The sequence below is a fragment of the Pelobates fuscus genome, chromosome 3, assembly GCF_036172605.1.
Source record: "Pelobates fuscus isolate aPelFus1 chromosome 3, aPelFus1.pri, whole genome shotgun sequence".
NCBI lineage: Eukaryota > Metazoa > Chordata > Amphibia > Anura > Pelobatidae > Pelobates > Pelobates fuscus.
Genome location: NC_086319.1, coordinates 401,389,835 through 401,403,919, shown reverse-complemented (window position 1 = coordinate 401,403,919; position 14,085 = coordinate 401,389,835). Strand labels below are relative to the sequence as shown.

The 14,085-nt window shown below is 42.4% G+C and overlaps 1 protein-coding gene across 1 annotated transcript in view; it reads left to right on the top strand.

Annotated features, from left to right (window-relative positions):
• The window catches only part of CHD3 (chromodomain helicase DNA binding protein 3), an 86,700-nt gene extending 73,360 nt beyond the window's left edge, over positions 1-13,340 (top strand). The window contains exons 28-40 of the mRNA XM_063449702.1: positions 1,464-1,597; positions 3,697-3,841; positions 4,250-4,415; positions 6,260-6,402; positions 6,498-6,636; positions 7,799-7,888; positions 8,231-8,383; positions 8,583-8,691; positions 9,241-9,373; positions 9,875-10,070; positions 10,450-10,613; positions 11,404-11,527; positions 11,959-13,340. Coding sequence (XP_063305772.1) covers positions 1,464-1,597; positions 3,697-3,841; positions 4,250-4,415; positions 6,260-6,402; positions 6,498-6,636; positions 7,799-7,888; positions 8,231-8,383; positions 8,583-8,691; positions 9,241-9,373; positions 9,875-10,070; positions 10,450-10,613; positions 11,404-11,527; positions 11,959-12,053 — 1,791 coding nt within the window. The 3' untranslated portion in view covers positions 12,054-13,340. The remainder of the gene's footprint in view (positions 1-1,463; positions 1,598-3,696; positions 3,842-4,249; positions 4,416-6,259; positions 6,403-6,497; positions 6,637-7,798; positions 7,889-8,230; positions 8,384-8,582; positions 8,692-9,240; positions 9,374-9,874; positions 10,071-10,449; positions 10,614-11,403; positions 11,528-11,958) is intronic.
• Positions 13,341-14,085: the final 745 nt, after the last annotated feature.

The following is a 14,085-nucleotide window of genomic DNA, read 5'->3' as shown; positions in this document are numbered from 1 at the left end:
CCACTCCAGCTCTTTCTACATACACAGTATCATTTGTCAATGGTGTAGGCTGCTGCTGGACAAAGGTCATCAGCAAGACTGAGTGCAGACGTCAATTTCATCCTCATCTCTTCTAATACTCTTCCATTCCACTGTGCTTTTATTATAAGAGCTGTCTCCACAGTTCCTATAGCAGGTGAAATAGGAGGTTTTAGTTTTAAAAAAAGTCTGATTTCTAGACTAAAAGATTAGTGTGCTTTTTGTTTTTTTTTTGTTTTTGTTTTTTTAATGAAGGAAACAACCCTACATATTCCTTAGTCTTTAAAAAAAAAATTAAAAAAAAATCGCCTGCTTCCTTATTGTTATTTTATGGATGTGATTTGTAAACCGGCTGTAGCGGTTTCCACGCCAAACTTTTGTTTTGTTATTTGTGTGTTTGTGCTAATATTTTCCTGTGACTGCGCCATGTTTCCTGTTTGACTGTCCTACAACGGGCAATGTCATTAGGAAAAAAAAATGTTATATTTTGTATTTTGGAGCTATGATTTTTATACATAACCACCCGTGTATTTAAAGCTAAAAAACTCACTTGTACAACTATATATTAAGAGGCTGTTAATAAAAAAATACCTGTTAAATATGATAGATAGGAAAATTAATGCATCCATGTGAAACAACTCATTTACAGGGTTTTTCACTAAAGAGAGACTTAGAAGTGGATTTAGCATTTAAGGCCAAAGTTGCCGAACGTGAAAGCACAGCTGACATTTCTAGAATCTCAGGCACTACTGGGAGGGGTTTTGTGATTGAGAGATGAATGCGGTTTTATTGTTATTGTGTTTGAGCCCATGGGTTGAATTTGGGCCATGGGGTTCAATTTTTGGGAGAGCAGAGTAGGGTGTTTTTCATCCTGCAATCCGGGACTGTGTGTAATACTGATTTGGACCCAGATTATTTTGACTCGACTCTGTGTCACAGGGGAACCAGGGTTAGGCATTTAACTAATTAAAGGAAGGCATGGCTGCTTCATAAATCCTTAAGGACCACAAGCTGTAATACCAGTCTTGTCTCTGTGTGCTCTATGCCAAAATGGAATGGTTCATATATTTAACTTTGGCTGACTTATATAGTCCTACTGTAAATTATTCCATTAATAATTCATTTTTAGAAATAGGATCCTTAAAGAACATATGGTTATGATGGCTTAGACTATTATTGGTCCTTAAAGGGGTTAAACCTTCTATTAGTGCTATATAGGTGAAGCAGGAGTAAGTCCTGAGACTGTGACAGATACAGACTGTATTTTGCAACCTGCTAGTTGAACTGGTAATTGAGAATGGAATTTTAGCTTGAAATCTTACAGCTGGAAAAATAGTGAGTCTGACAAGTTTTTGAATTTGCTGATTTTGGCCTAAAATTTCAATTTCCCTGGTCAATTCTTGGTATATTAAATCTTGACAACATTGTCTGTTTCTTTATTTTAGGTCCTTGGATTTAACACACGCCAGCGCAAGGCTTTCCTTAATGCAGTGATGCGATGGGGCATGCCGCCTCAAGACGCTTTCAGCACACACTGGCTGGTGAGAGACCTGAGGGGCAAGTCAGAAAAGGAGTTCAAGTAAGTGGCCACCATGTCAGCTCCTCTTAGCACCAATGTTACTAAACTATACCTTGTATACACAGCACAAATATTGTCAGCCTTCCTTAAAACCATGGTTACTAACTATAACTTGTATACACAGCACAGATACTGCCAGCCTCCCTTAACACCACGGTTACTAAACTATAACTCGTATACACAGCACAGATACTGCCAGCCTCCTCCTCCCCATGCTAGACCCTGACATGTACGTACAGCACAGACAGTGCCAGCCTCCCCCTCCCCCATGCTAGACCCTGACATGTACGTACTGCACAGACAGTGCCAGCCTCCCAATGCTAGACCCTAACATGTATGTACAGCACAAACAGTGCCAGCATCCCTTCCCCCAATCTAGACCCTGACATGTACGTACAGCACAGACAGTGCCAGCCTCTCCCATGCTAGACCCTGACATGTGCGTACAGCACAGACAGTGCCAGCCTCCCCCATGCTAGACCATGACATGTGCGTACAGCACAGACAGCGGCAGTGCCAGTCTGCTAATCTCACACTATTGGCCATAACACAGACTGAAGCTACCATGCAGACAGATATGGTGGTCTCCCACGTGATGACGCTCTTACTCATCTGATGCCAGCTGAGTCATATAATGTCTGTATCCTGGAGGTGATAGCGAGTTTCTTATCACCGCTCTCACACAGACACACACTATAATCTGCTTCCAGAGCTATAAACGGAGGAGACCTGAGTGGTGTCTGATCCTCCCTCCCTGGGGCAGAACATAAGAGGTCGTATGCTGACTTCGTGTAGACTTGGCTGGTTAGGATGCTTTGGCATATCTGATGGGCAAAACACCAACAATCTGTAGGTTTCTGTTTCTTCTTGTTTATTTCCCTCTAACCTTCGCTAAATCCCCAGATAATTAAAATCTAATTACATACATGCACACGTTTCTGCTGGCCATGTTTAACTGTCAGATATGGAGGTAACAAGGCTGGCTGCTGCGTTAAACATGAGATAGGATACCTGTGGCAGATTTGGTTTTGTGCCAAGCAGAGGAACTGCCCAGATCTCATGTTGAGATATCTCCCAAGTCACCACTGGGACAGTAAACAATGCTTTTTTTTATTTACTTTTCCTGGATTTTAGCTGCAAGAAGAGGGCTTGTCTATTGTCCTGTATGGCACAGAATGTATAGGGTGTTATGCAGGATTTTATAAGTTTGATTTCTTCTGTCTGTAGTCCTTTGCTTCACACCTTGCCAGTGTTCAGTTTTGATTTATTACAGCAGGTTAGATCCCACTGTCTGTTGGGGCTCCATCTCCCTTGGCAGACTGGTCAGGTAAGACAGTAACTGCAGTTCTAGTTAGACCAATTAGAGAGAATGTCCCTAGTTCTTCCCTCCTTAGTAGAAAATATTTTTTTTAAAACTAGTTTAATGGCACTTTCTTGCCAAATGAACTTCTGATGTAATCACTCAGGCTGGCTAGCCTGAGCCGTGTGTTTTGTCTGTGACATGCTATATTAATATTGGAATGGACCCCAGAACCAGCCAGATTCCAGGAACTGTCAGATTTAAAGAACAATAGAATTGTCACCACCTCATTACTCATTCCTTCGCTGTGCTGCCCCCAGTGGAGACTTATTGGCATAACCTTTCAGTCTTATATTAAAGGGACACTCTGAGCATAGAAACCACATCTTAATGTAGTGGTTTTGGTGCGTAAACCCTGTCCCTGCAGCCTTAAAGATGTAAACATTGCCATTTGTGAGGATGCCTCTAGTTGCTGTCATCAGTCAATCAGACAGCCACGAGAGGCACTTCCTAGTGAAGATCTTCTATAAATGAATGTGATCACGTTCCTAATCACGCCTAGCCAAACGCCTAGCCAAACACTGATAATTCTTGTCGTAGAGAAGTATAGATCAGGACAGCACTGCATAAAAGGTGAGTTTTACTTATATTAGAAGGAACTCTAACTTGATGAATATTCATGAATTGATACATTTATTCATAACATTAGTGTTCCTTTAAATATTGATTTGATCAACATTTATCAATATATAAAAATCCCTCTCTCGCTTATTTTGCCCTTACCGTTTGTGTCTCCTAGGGCATATGTATCTCTCTTTATGAGACATCTGTGTGAGCCAGGTGCGGATGGTTCTGAGACGTTTGCAGATGGTGTTCCTCGAGAGGGACTATCCCGCCAGCAGGTTCTGACCCGTATCGGCGTCATGTCTTTAGTCAAGAAAAAGGTACAAGTCATTGATCTTTTATAATAAGTGGCTCTGACTGCCTGTGCTGTAATATGTTATGGACCTAGCGTCTCTTCCACCATGACATGGCACCTGCGGGTAAATGGGCTCTTCCTGCTTAGCAGAATGACGTGGTGTGCAGCTTTTGTACAGTGGTTATCCCTCCCTAAAATTGCAAATGTGAACATAATGACCCATCTTGTATAGTGTTGCAGCTGTGAGCAGCGTGATTCTTCCTGCATGGCTTGGCAGCTGTGGGCATGGCGACTCTCTGCATGGCATTTGTGAGCAGAGTGAATCTATATGCTTGGCGCCCCTGCCGTGGGCAGAGGGTCTCTCCCTGCTTGGCGCAGCTGCCCTGGGCAGAGGGGTTCACCCAGTCATATTGTTTGCGTAATTTGCCTCCAGGTGCAAGAGTTTGAGCATATCAACGGGCGCTGGAGTATGCCAGAGCTCATGCCTGACCCTAATCTAGACTCCAAACTCTCATCCCGGGCATCGTCCCCCACTGTAAAGACTTCCACCACCACACCGGAGCCCAGCCTAACAAACACTCCCTGCACGTCCAAACCAGGTTTGTATGATGGATGGAGGTAGAGCCTCTGACTTCCTCCTACGTAGATTGGAATTGTCACTCTACTAATATTCTAATTACTTCTTGGAACTCATTTAAAGGGACACTGTAAGCACTATTGCAACTTTAACTTAAGGAGATGACTTTGATGTACAGATCATGCCCGTACAGTCTCACTGCTCAGTTATCTGGCATTTAGGGGTTAAATCACTTTTTTTAGGTAGCTCTCGTCACACATCCCCTGGCTGTGATCCACACAGCCTCCTGTTTAAACTGAATTTAATCACACACCAGAGGCTGCTGCCGGCTGTAGCAGGCAATTAATAGAGCTGAAGATAAGAACCTGTAAATTAAATAAGGTACAGATGAAATAAGGTAAGATCAAAAAATTACACCTCTTTTTCAGGTATGTGTCCGGAGGCTATGTGAGTGTCAGCCAGGGGAGGTGTGGCTCGGGCTGCATTAGCAAATTAGAAACTCCTATATGGCAGCGAAATGACCAGTGATACTGCATGGGTATGATCTATACACCAACACAGGTTTTATGAAGCTAAAGGTGTTTGGTTTAGTCTCAACCCTGCAATGTTTGCATATCTCACATGCCAGGCGTTTGGCCACCTATAGTTACTTGGCTCTTTGTTTAGCTGGATACAGGTCTAATGGAGGCTCGTACAGCAGCTAAAACACCATTGTTTAAACATAGAATTCTAGAACTGTGTTCATGTATGTGTCATGTTCAGTAATAGTGTTGGAATTTAAATAGTCACTGACATGTCAGTTTGGTGGGTTATAGTTCTTCAGATCCTGTTACATTTGTGACCTTACCATTTAAGGCTTCTGAAATGACCATAATTGTATAGTTTCTACATTGCTTCTGTGTACCAATCTCCTTGTGTATAGAAGTCTTTAAAGATGCTTAGAACTGGGTATCTTCTTCCCCTTCTTGCTGATTGTAATACTCAGGCCCATGTTTGTTTATGTATTCCTCTTTCTCAACACTATGTGTTTATTCCTGCACGTTATAAAAATAGTTACCTCTCAAGTTAACACCGCAGGACCCGCCCATATCGCTCTTTTATTCATAGCTCAATCTCTACACTACAGTCCTCAAACTTTGGTGTCAAGGCGAGGGTTTTTGGTTTTATATTTAAAAAAAAATAAAAATTGTTGTCATTTTAACATCCTTCCACAGTGGTCCTTGTTTTGTTTGTATATGTGGAGCTTTAAGCTCCCCTGTCTGTAGCGCAAAGATTCAGCATTAATGATCCATAGAGAAATCTAAATTGGAGGGGAATATTAGATGTGCAAAGCAAGAAAGACTTTAAATAATATAATGAAGGACAACCTTATGAAGGCTCTTAGAATGTTAGGATTTAACCTATCAGATCTCAGATACTATTGGTGCAGAGCTGGTAATACATCATTTAAATGAAGGAGACAGATATTCCTATGTTCCTCATGCTAAGGATGTGCCCTGATCCCTATTTAATTTAGTTAGATACAGTAACTGACATTGATTTCTGTTAAACAAACCATTGTGAGGAATTTAAGCATTTTGTCTTGGCTGTGTAGTTAAGAGGGTTTTTGTGTTTTTGTTTCTTTAATTTAAAAAGCAAAAGCTGGTATTTGACTTTGAAGCCTGGCTCAGCAACTCGGTTCTCCTGGGGTACCTGTATAATATACAATCCTGTTTGCATTTTCTCTATATAAATGTGTGTTTGTGTGTTTGTGTGTCGTGCTTTTTTTGTTTTTAATGACTCTGTTCCTGTATAGTGGTCGGTCTGCATAGAATAATGGCTGAAAGAGGGAAATGCAGAATTCGACATGTTGTGTCTTTATTTCAGCCACGCCTGCCCCGAGTGAAAGGGGTGAGAATGGAGGAACCCCAATCGATAGAGAGGAGTCAGAGAGCAAGCATGAAAAGGAGAAAGAGGCGAAGGGTACAGAGAATAAAGATCCGGACACTGACCAAGCTGGAACTGGAAGAGTATGTGTTCTGTCTTCTCATATACAGAACCTGCTTGTTTATAACACTGTGCTGGTTAAGTGAGATAGTACTGACGTGTTTTGCATTCCTTCTAGACCCCGAGCCCTCCGGACACTGTCAGCCCACCATCCACTGCTGTACCAGAGAAGAATGAGGATAAACCGACTGCTGAATCCACAGATGTACCCATTGGAAAGGAGGAACCCGATGTCCCTGCTGTGGAGGAAAAGCCTGGTGTGTGTATATTACTGTATATTGTAGTGATGGTATCAGGCGGAGAGCGTGATATATTCACTAAGCAACTCTCAACATACAATCGAGGGACGTGGGACCATCTGAATTGTGCTTCTCCTCTGCAAAACTGACCCCAGATCTCCAGGACTTGAAATATCTGGCAACCTAACTGTAAGAAATCCCGCTCTCTCTCATCCCAGGAGCACAGAACATTACCTTTTACCTCCAATAGTAATATTAATTATAGAGGACCCTTGGCTTTAATAATATTTTATAAATATTGTCTGTGGTGTATCCTGGTTTTGTGCTGCCCTAGGCATGACAAAACTCAGGCACACCCCTCCCCTCCCCCCGCCCCGCTTTCTAAATACACATACACACTCACTGACAGACACATATACACTCAGTGTCAGACACACACATTCACTGACAGAGACACATACACTAGCTAACAGACATACACATTCACTAACAGACACGCATACACTCACTAACAGACATGCATACACACTAACTGACACACACAAACTAACAGACACACACACCCACACACTCACTAACAGACACACACACACACACTCACTAACAGACACACCAACACACACACACACACTCACTAACAGACACACACACACATTAACAAACTCACATTTTTTTTTTAAATTCAAGCCTTCTTACCTTTCCCTGGGGTCCAGTGGGGCTGCTGGATGGCCGACCGGTCACTGCAGTTGGCGAGGGAGCACTGATCCTTCTGTTCAGCTCCCTTGCACGCCGAGTAGTGATGCCAGAGCCGGAATGACGTCATATTCCGGCTCCTGCATCACTGTGGTGCGCGCGAGGGAGCTGAACAGAAGGATTAGTGCTCCCTCGCCTGGAAAGTGCTGCCGCTGCCAGCCTAGGGGGCCCTGAGGTGGCCACCCGGCCAGCTCCTGGCCCCCCCCGGACAAGAGGCTGGCAAAGCATTTGCCAGGGCGATTGGGGGTGGCTTTTTTTGCCAACATTTTGTTTTTGGGCAAATGCCGTGTTTGCCTCAGGGTAAACACACCCCTGAATATTGTACTTGCATAATCAAGCACTGTGAACAGATGTCTTTCATTGGAGTCTATCTTCTATATTGTACATTGTTTGTAATTTGTGTTCTTACACCTTTTCCCTCCCACAGTCCATGATCTCGAGAAAGTGCTGGATGGAGTTACTGAGCAGGACAAGGCTTCAGAGAGACCAGATGGAGGACCAGGGGATTCACAGAGAGGTGAGGTGATATATAAACTGGGCCTCTACTACTCAGTACCTGTCAATGTCACCCAGCAGGGGGTGGGGCAGAAGACATGATTAACTTGACGGTCATTGATTCAGTAATTGAAGCATGGAGTCAATAGGATGGGATGACATATCTGCTTGGAGCTCTAAGTACTCATAATGCGCTATCGGGACACACTAACCTCTGAGATGTTAGTTTGGAGTTTGCCCTGTTTGGGGTTCAGGATAACTTCCTTAAGAAACCGCATTCATTATAATAATAGTAACAGGCAGCAGCTAAAAAACAATACGAAGGGAAGGAATGGCAGTCAGTAATAATGTCTCTTTCTTTCAGTGGCAGAGGAGGGGAAGTTAGAGAAAGAGGCTGTGAAAGATGTGACGCCCATCAGTCAAAGGGAAGACGTAAAGCCCAGCAATGGAAGAAAGGAGGAGAGCAAACCAGAGAGGCCTCGGTTTATGTTCAACATTGCAGATGGCGGCTTTACAGGTAGCTTGCGGGAAGGTGGACGTGCTGTCACAGGGAGAGGGTAACTGAGATCCTGAGTGAGGAAATCAGATGTGATGAATCAATGGGGAAATAAAGGAGCAGCTATTTCTATCAGATTTAGGCCATAAATGGTAAAATCATGCTCTAATGCACATTTAATGGAGTTTGGACAATTCTAAGACTTGTCTTCCTCCTACAGAGCTTCACACCCTCTGGCAGAATGAAGAGCGAGCGGCCATCTGCTCCGGCAGACTCAATGAGATCTGGCACCGGAGGCATGATTACTGGTTACTGGCTGGTATTGTAATGTATCCTTCTCTGTTCTGGGGCTCTAGCAGTTCCAATCCACTCTGTTTGAAGTTGCACAATGTTCACGCAAAAACGATACTATGATCACATATGTTGCCCAGAACTTTTGTAAATAAAACCTGGCATCCATCCCACCATTTTGGTATTTGCTGTGCAAGCAGGATCTGTTTACCAGGACCCAGATATATAGTGGCTGATGAAATCGGAGGCATTTTTAGAGCGTTTGGAAAGATGGGGTTAATTTTCTCACCTGTTGATAATTTATAACTGAAAGAGAATATTGATCTATCAGGGCATGTGGAAAATAATTGGAAACAACCCTTCCGTGAGAGAATGTCTACATTAATCTCTCCATATGTCTCTAATAAAATTACGAGGATATGAAGACAACTGACTCCTTGTAGATATTTATGAATTATTTTATATAGTTGGGTTATTGATACCTTTATTAGTGATACATCTAGTCATCTGTTGTACATATTTAGTGTGCTGAACGTTTTCCTTTTGTGTCTGCTTCTCTGTGGCGTGTGTTCTTAACAATCCTTCAGACATGGCTACGCTCGATGGCAGGACATCCAGAATGACGCTCCTTTTTCTATCATCAATGAGCCTTTCAAATCAGAGACTAATAAGGGCAACTTTTTGGAGATGAAAAACAAATTCCTCGCCAGACGTTTCAAGGTTTAAAAAAAAACAAAATCATTTCCAACTCTCACTCAGACTTCTCCCTGTCTCACAATTAACAATAGGTGTTTGGAGTAAGCCTAAATAAAAAATAAATACTCCTTTTTGATAATCTATTCAGCTCACAAGTTCATCTGGGATATACTGATGATATAATTGATGAAAAATGCAGGGGGTGACAGAATGGTGATTATAAATACAAGAGTCTATGGGTTTCTTTTTCCTGCTAAAAACAAGCGGAACGCATGGGCTCTGTCACCTGTGTAAAATACAGTGGCTCACATGTCTGTATATACACTGTCACTGACTCACCCTGGTCATAGCAGTAACATCCACTATTACCCATTGTCCTCTGTGAATTTCCTCACAATGTCTTACTCTATGAGCTGCAACTTTTTCTTAAAACCTGAATTTCTGTTAATTAGTGCTATGTTCCTGTTTTATATTCAATATTTAGTTAGGTCATCGTTTCATAGCTTCATTTACTCTTATTACCAGCTCCTGGAGCAGGCGTTGGTCATAGAGGAGCAGTTACGTCGAGCTGCCTATTTGAACATGACGCAGGACCCTTCCCACCCAGCCATGGCCCTCAACGCTCGCTTCTCAGAAGTGGAATGTCTGGCTGAGAGTCACCAGCATCTCTCCAAGGAGTCCTTGGCAGGAAACAAGCCAGCCAACGCTGTCCTACATAAAGGTATGGAGAGCGAGGGGAAACGAGAGAGGAACGCATAATATCAGAGGATTAAACTAGCTCCCAATATTAATATTAAAGAGAGAGAAAACACAACTATGTCTTACAAGTTTAACCCCCCTTATTGGCTTTATTTGATAAATCTGTGGGAAGTCCTCCGACCACAAATCATGCACGTTGTGTGGTCACGATGGACTCTTGATAAATGCAGGCCATTAAGTGGAATCCAATCATTTGTTGATGAGACTTTTACTTTAAGTATGTCTCCTATTAGACGATGGCCAATGATGAAGTGAAAACGGCAATTAGCAGCTGAGTGAGAGGTGAAAAGGGGGAATGTCTGGTGCCGTATGCACAATTTCTGAGCTGTCTCCCTCTTTAGTGCTGAACCAGCTGGAGGAGCTGCTGAGCGATATGAAGGCAGATGTTACACGCCTGCCCGCCTCCCTCGCACGTATCTCTCCCATCGCGGCCAGACTGCAGATGTCAGAGCGCAGTATCCTGAGCCGGCTTGCAAGCAAGGGGAGCGAAAGCACGGCTCCGCCGGTGAGAGACTGGTGGGGCAAGTCAGTAAACACTGGGTGGGGGCAGAGGGCAGAAATGTGGATAATATAATGTCTAATGGTTAAATTAAACTTTAAGATGAGTTGGATCCTGGTCTTCAAAAGAGAGAGGTGGTTAAAGCAGCATCAAAGCAGGGCCAGCTTTATATGCTGCTAGTCTTTATCATTTTGTTTTCTTCTGCTTTTGTTTTTAACCTTCAGGTGGGCAGACACTCTGTGCTTTGTTGCACTTACATCAGCTGGAGGACAGACACATGTATCTCTCTCAATACGTTCTTAGCGTTTTACTAGACTACACATTGTAGATTTGTCTTTTTTGGGGGGGAAAAACTGTCTGTTGAAGGAGATGTTAACCTAAAATCTTGGAGTACGCTGCCAGCTTAATTTTTGCCTCCTTCGTAATCCTGAAATATCCGTTCTCATAGAGGACTATCCCTTTATCACTTGTATTGTCAGGGAGATCGAATGCTACACTGACATTTACGTAATTCAGTGGTTAAAACGGAGTGCTTCGCAAATAAGCAGCATAGCTGGTACCTAGTTGCTTTTAGATGAGACCAAGGAATTTATCTACTCAGTGAGTTAAACGTTGACTTGGTGATTGAGAACTTTTTAGCTATTTTGTCCTATGTTTCACTAATCACAATACATGGTACCCCCCTTAGGCACCTAAATTATTGTTCTGCTGTTGGGATTTTTCTTATTTGCAGGTGGGATTTAGGATTTGTGTTTTTTTTTAATGTATGCACTTCAGTTCCCCTTTACATTCCCAGGTGTTCCCCCCTGGACCATACACTACCCCGCCTCTCTTCGGGGGACCATTCACAAGCAACCCCTCCACAGCTACACTTTCCGGGACGAACTATAATCAGATGCCTCTGGGATCATTCCTTTCAGGTACGATAGGTGGCTGGGACTCTCATTTAGCGTTAACAGTAAATGGAAGGATGGCACCAGGTGCCCCAGACACTCTAACCACTTCAATTAGATTGTGATTACAGTGCGTCGAGTGTCCCTTTTAATTACCAAGCTATTCTACCAGCAAATGTTTGCTATCAGTCAATTCTTGAAAAACTACTTAAAACCATTCTACAAAAAAAATGGGATTTGTTCAACGGATTTAACTGTTTTGTACAACAGTGGTATGAAAATGTAAATATGATAAAGCCGTCTTGTGCTTTGAAATACTCATGGTTCTTCATTATTGTGTCTGGTGATGTCTAGAGATGAAGAATATATTTCTAATTCTCTTGTATTTTTCTGTTACAGTCCCTTTCTCCGAGTCTGTCTTTCCCACATTCTAATATACTCTGTTGTTGTCCTTTCAGCTTCCAATGGTCCCTCTGTTCTTGTGAAAAAAGAAATGGATTTAATGGACAGGAAAGAAGGGAGAGGGGGGGAGGTGATCTGCATCGATGACTGAAGTGTTCTCCACCCTTGTTGCTGGCTAATGAATTGGAAAACATTGTGCAGAACTGAGGGGAACCAGTGACAGATGTGACAGACCAGAGGCCACAGTGAATATTGGACTTATCTTTTTGTCATCATGGCAGTCTGCCTCTTCTGCTTGATACCCAATCCGGAATGGAGCTACAAGTCTCTCTCTGCGGCGGGGATAATAGCCATGTGTTAGTCTTCACCAGACCAGTGCGGGTGCTGCAAACAAATATGGCAGCTATGACTTTGATCCTGCCCCTGCAGGGTGCCACAAACTGCATTATGTGTATATCCTTGCCTTGCACTTTCTAATGTATGGTGTCACTTACTGAGATACCACGTTCACTTCTAGGACGTAAACACCCAGAAGGAGCCTTGCTCTGTTCCCGTCTATTCAGGGTGTCACAGTGGTGTAAACCAAAGAGGGCTAAAAGCTGGTTTCTCCCCTACCTAGGACAACCAGTAACAGTAATGTGCATAAAGAGATGACAGTGCCTGTTGTTTCAATTTTAACTTTAATTTACAGAACATTGACCAAAAGGCACTAAATGTAATCACAGAGAGTGGACTGAACCTGACCGCCATTGACCCTGCCCCCTCCACTGTAGAGCTAGCGGATGGACTAAAAGTAAAACCAATTAAAGGTTTTAATGGATCCTTTAATAAAAAAATAACATTAGTGGTAGTGTTCATTTAAGTTTGCTTTGTATGAGATGGCACATTCAGAGAAGTTGAAATATCTATATTATAAATAATAACAGGTCATAGCTTTTTGCTATTCTTGCAGACAGGGGACTGTCATTGTTATTTTCATTGTGCTTTTTATTCTGGTATCTGACCATAGCTGTATTGTAAATGGCTGTAAACACTGAGCCACCAATTGGAACACAGCTTTTTGTGGATTTGTTGTTTTGTTTTTTTGTTGCCAGTAAAACTGACAAAAGGAATTTTAAACTCTTATATATTTGAGCTTTTCTCTTTGTGCTATATTATATAAAATCCATTTAGATTTCTAAAGAATGCAAAAAGTAATTTCCCCACTGAGTGACGCATAGGACGTTTCAATCTCCTGTCAATCTATCTGTCACGATGTCCTCTCTGCGCCTCTCCTGCAGTGATCTCATTCCAACCAACATTGTATACCATGTATATACATACACATGTCGCTTCCGTATAATGCTGCCTCTGGCCTGCAATGCCTTGTGTGGTTCTGTTTCTCTCATGGTCCGCTCTTTGCCCCGTGATGTACATATAAATTATACTTTTTATTTCACGCCGTTGCATTAATGTGTCATTTGTTCCTCTCATTTGAAAGTAATGCCTACTTGTAAAACAGGTTATTTCTGTGTTTGAAACATGTACATAAATGTTTACGAATGACAGCCTTAAAAAGGCTTGAACCAAGGCAAATGGGCTTCTAACGGCTTCACAATGCAACATGGGGCTGACTCCTACCACGCACCATTACACATTACTTTGTGAGCGATGCACACCATGTTTTATTTTGTTTATTTTGCGTCTCATCTCTTTCTGTGCTGTTTAGTAAAGCATACGGTGGAACGTGCCTTGAGGCTGATAAATTACAGAGTGTGCTTTAAACACCCTGACTTCTAAATGTGCATTGCCGGCACTTGAGATTTTTGTCTGTTTTTTTAACGAAGCTGACAGAGTTATAAGTCTATCTTAGACTCCAAAATAACATCATAACTTCACAGTGTGGTGTTGTGGCTTCTAAATTCTTCAAACGTTAGTCAATACTTTGTGTACTGCAATGCAGTGTTACCTGGTCCTAGGGGACCCTGCATCCAAAACCTTGTGTGTGGCTTTTTAAAATTAATAAATATATAAATACAGGAAGATGATTCAATGTTACATGGTTCCTGTAGGCATTAGACCATTTCAAGCAGTTTGTCATTCCAATTAAATCAGCCTCAGATGGTAAAAGCATTGCATAGTGAATGGTGGTAGACCAATGATCATTCGGCAACATGTTGACAGAGTTCAGAAATTTCACCTTC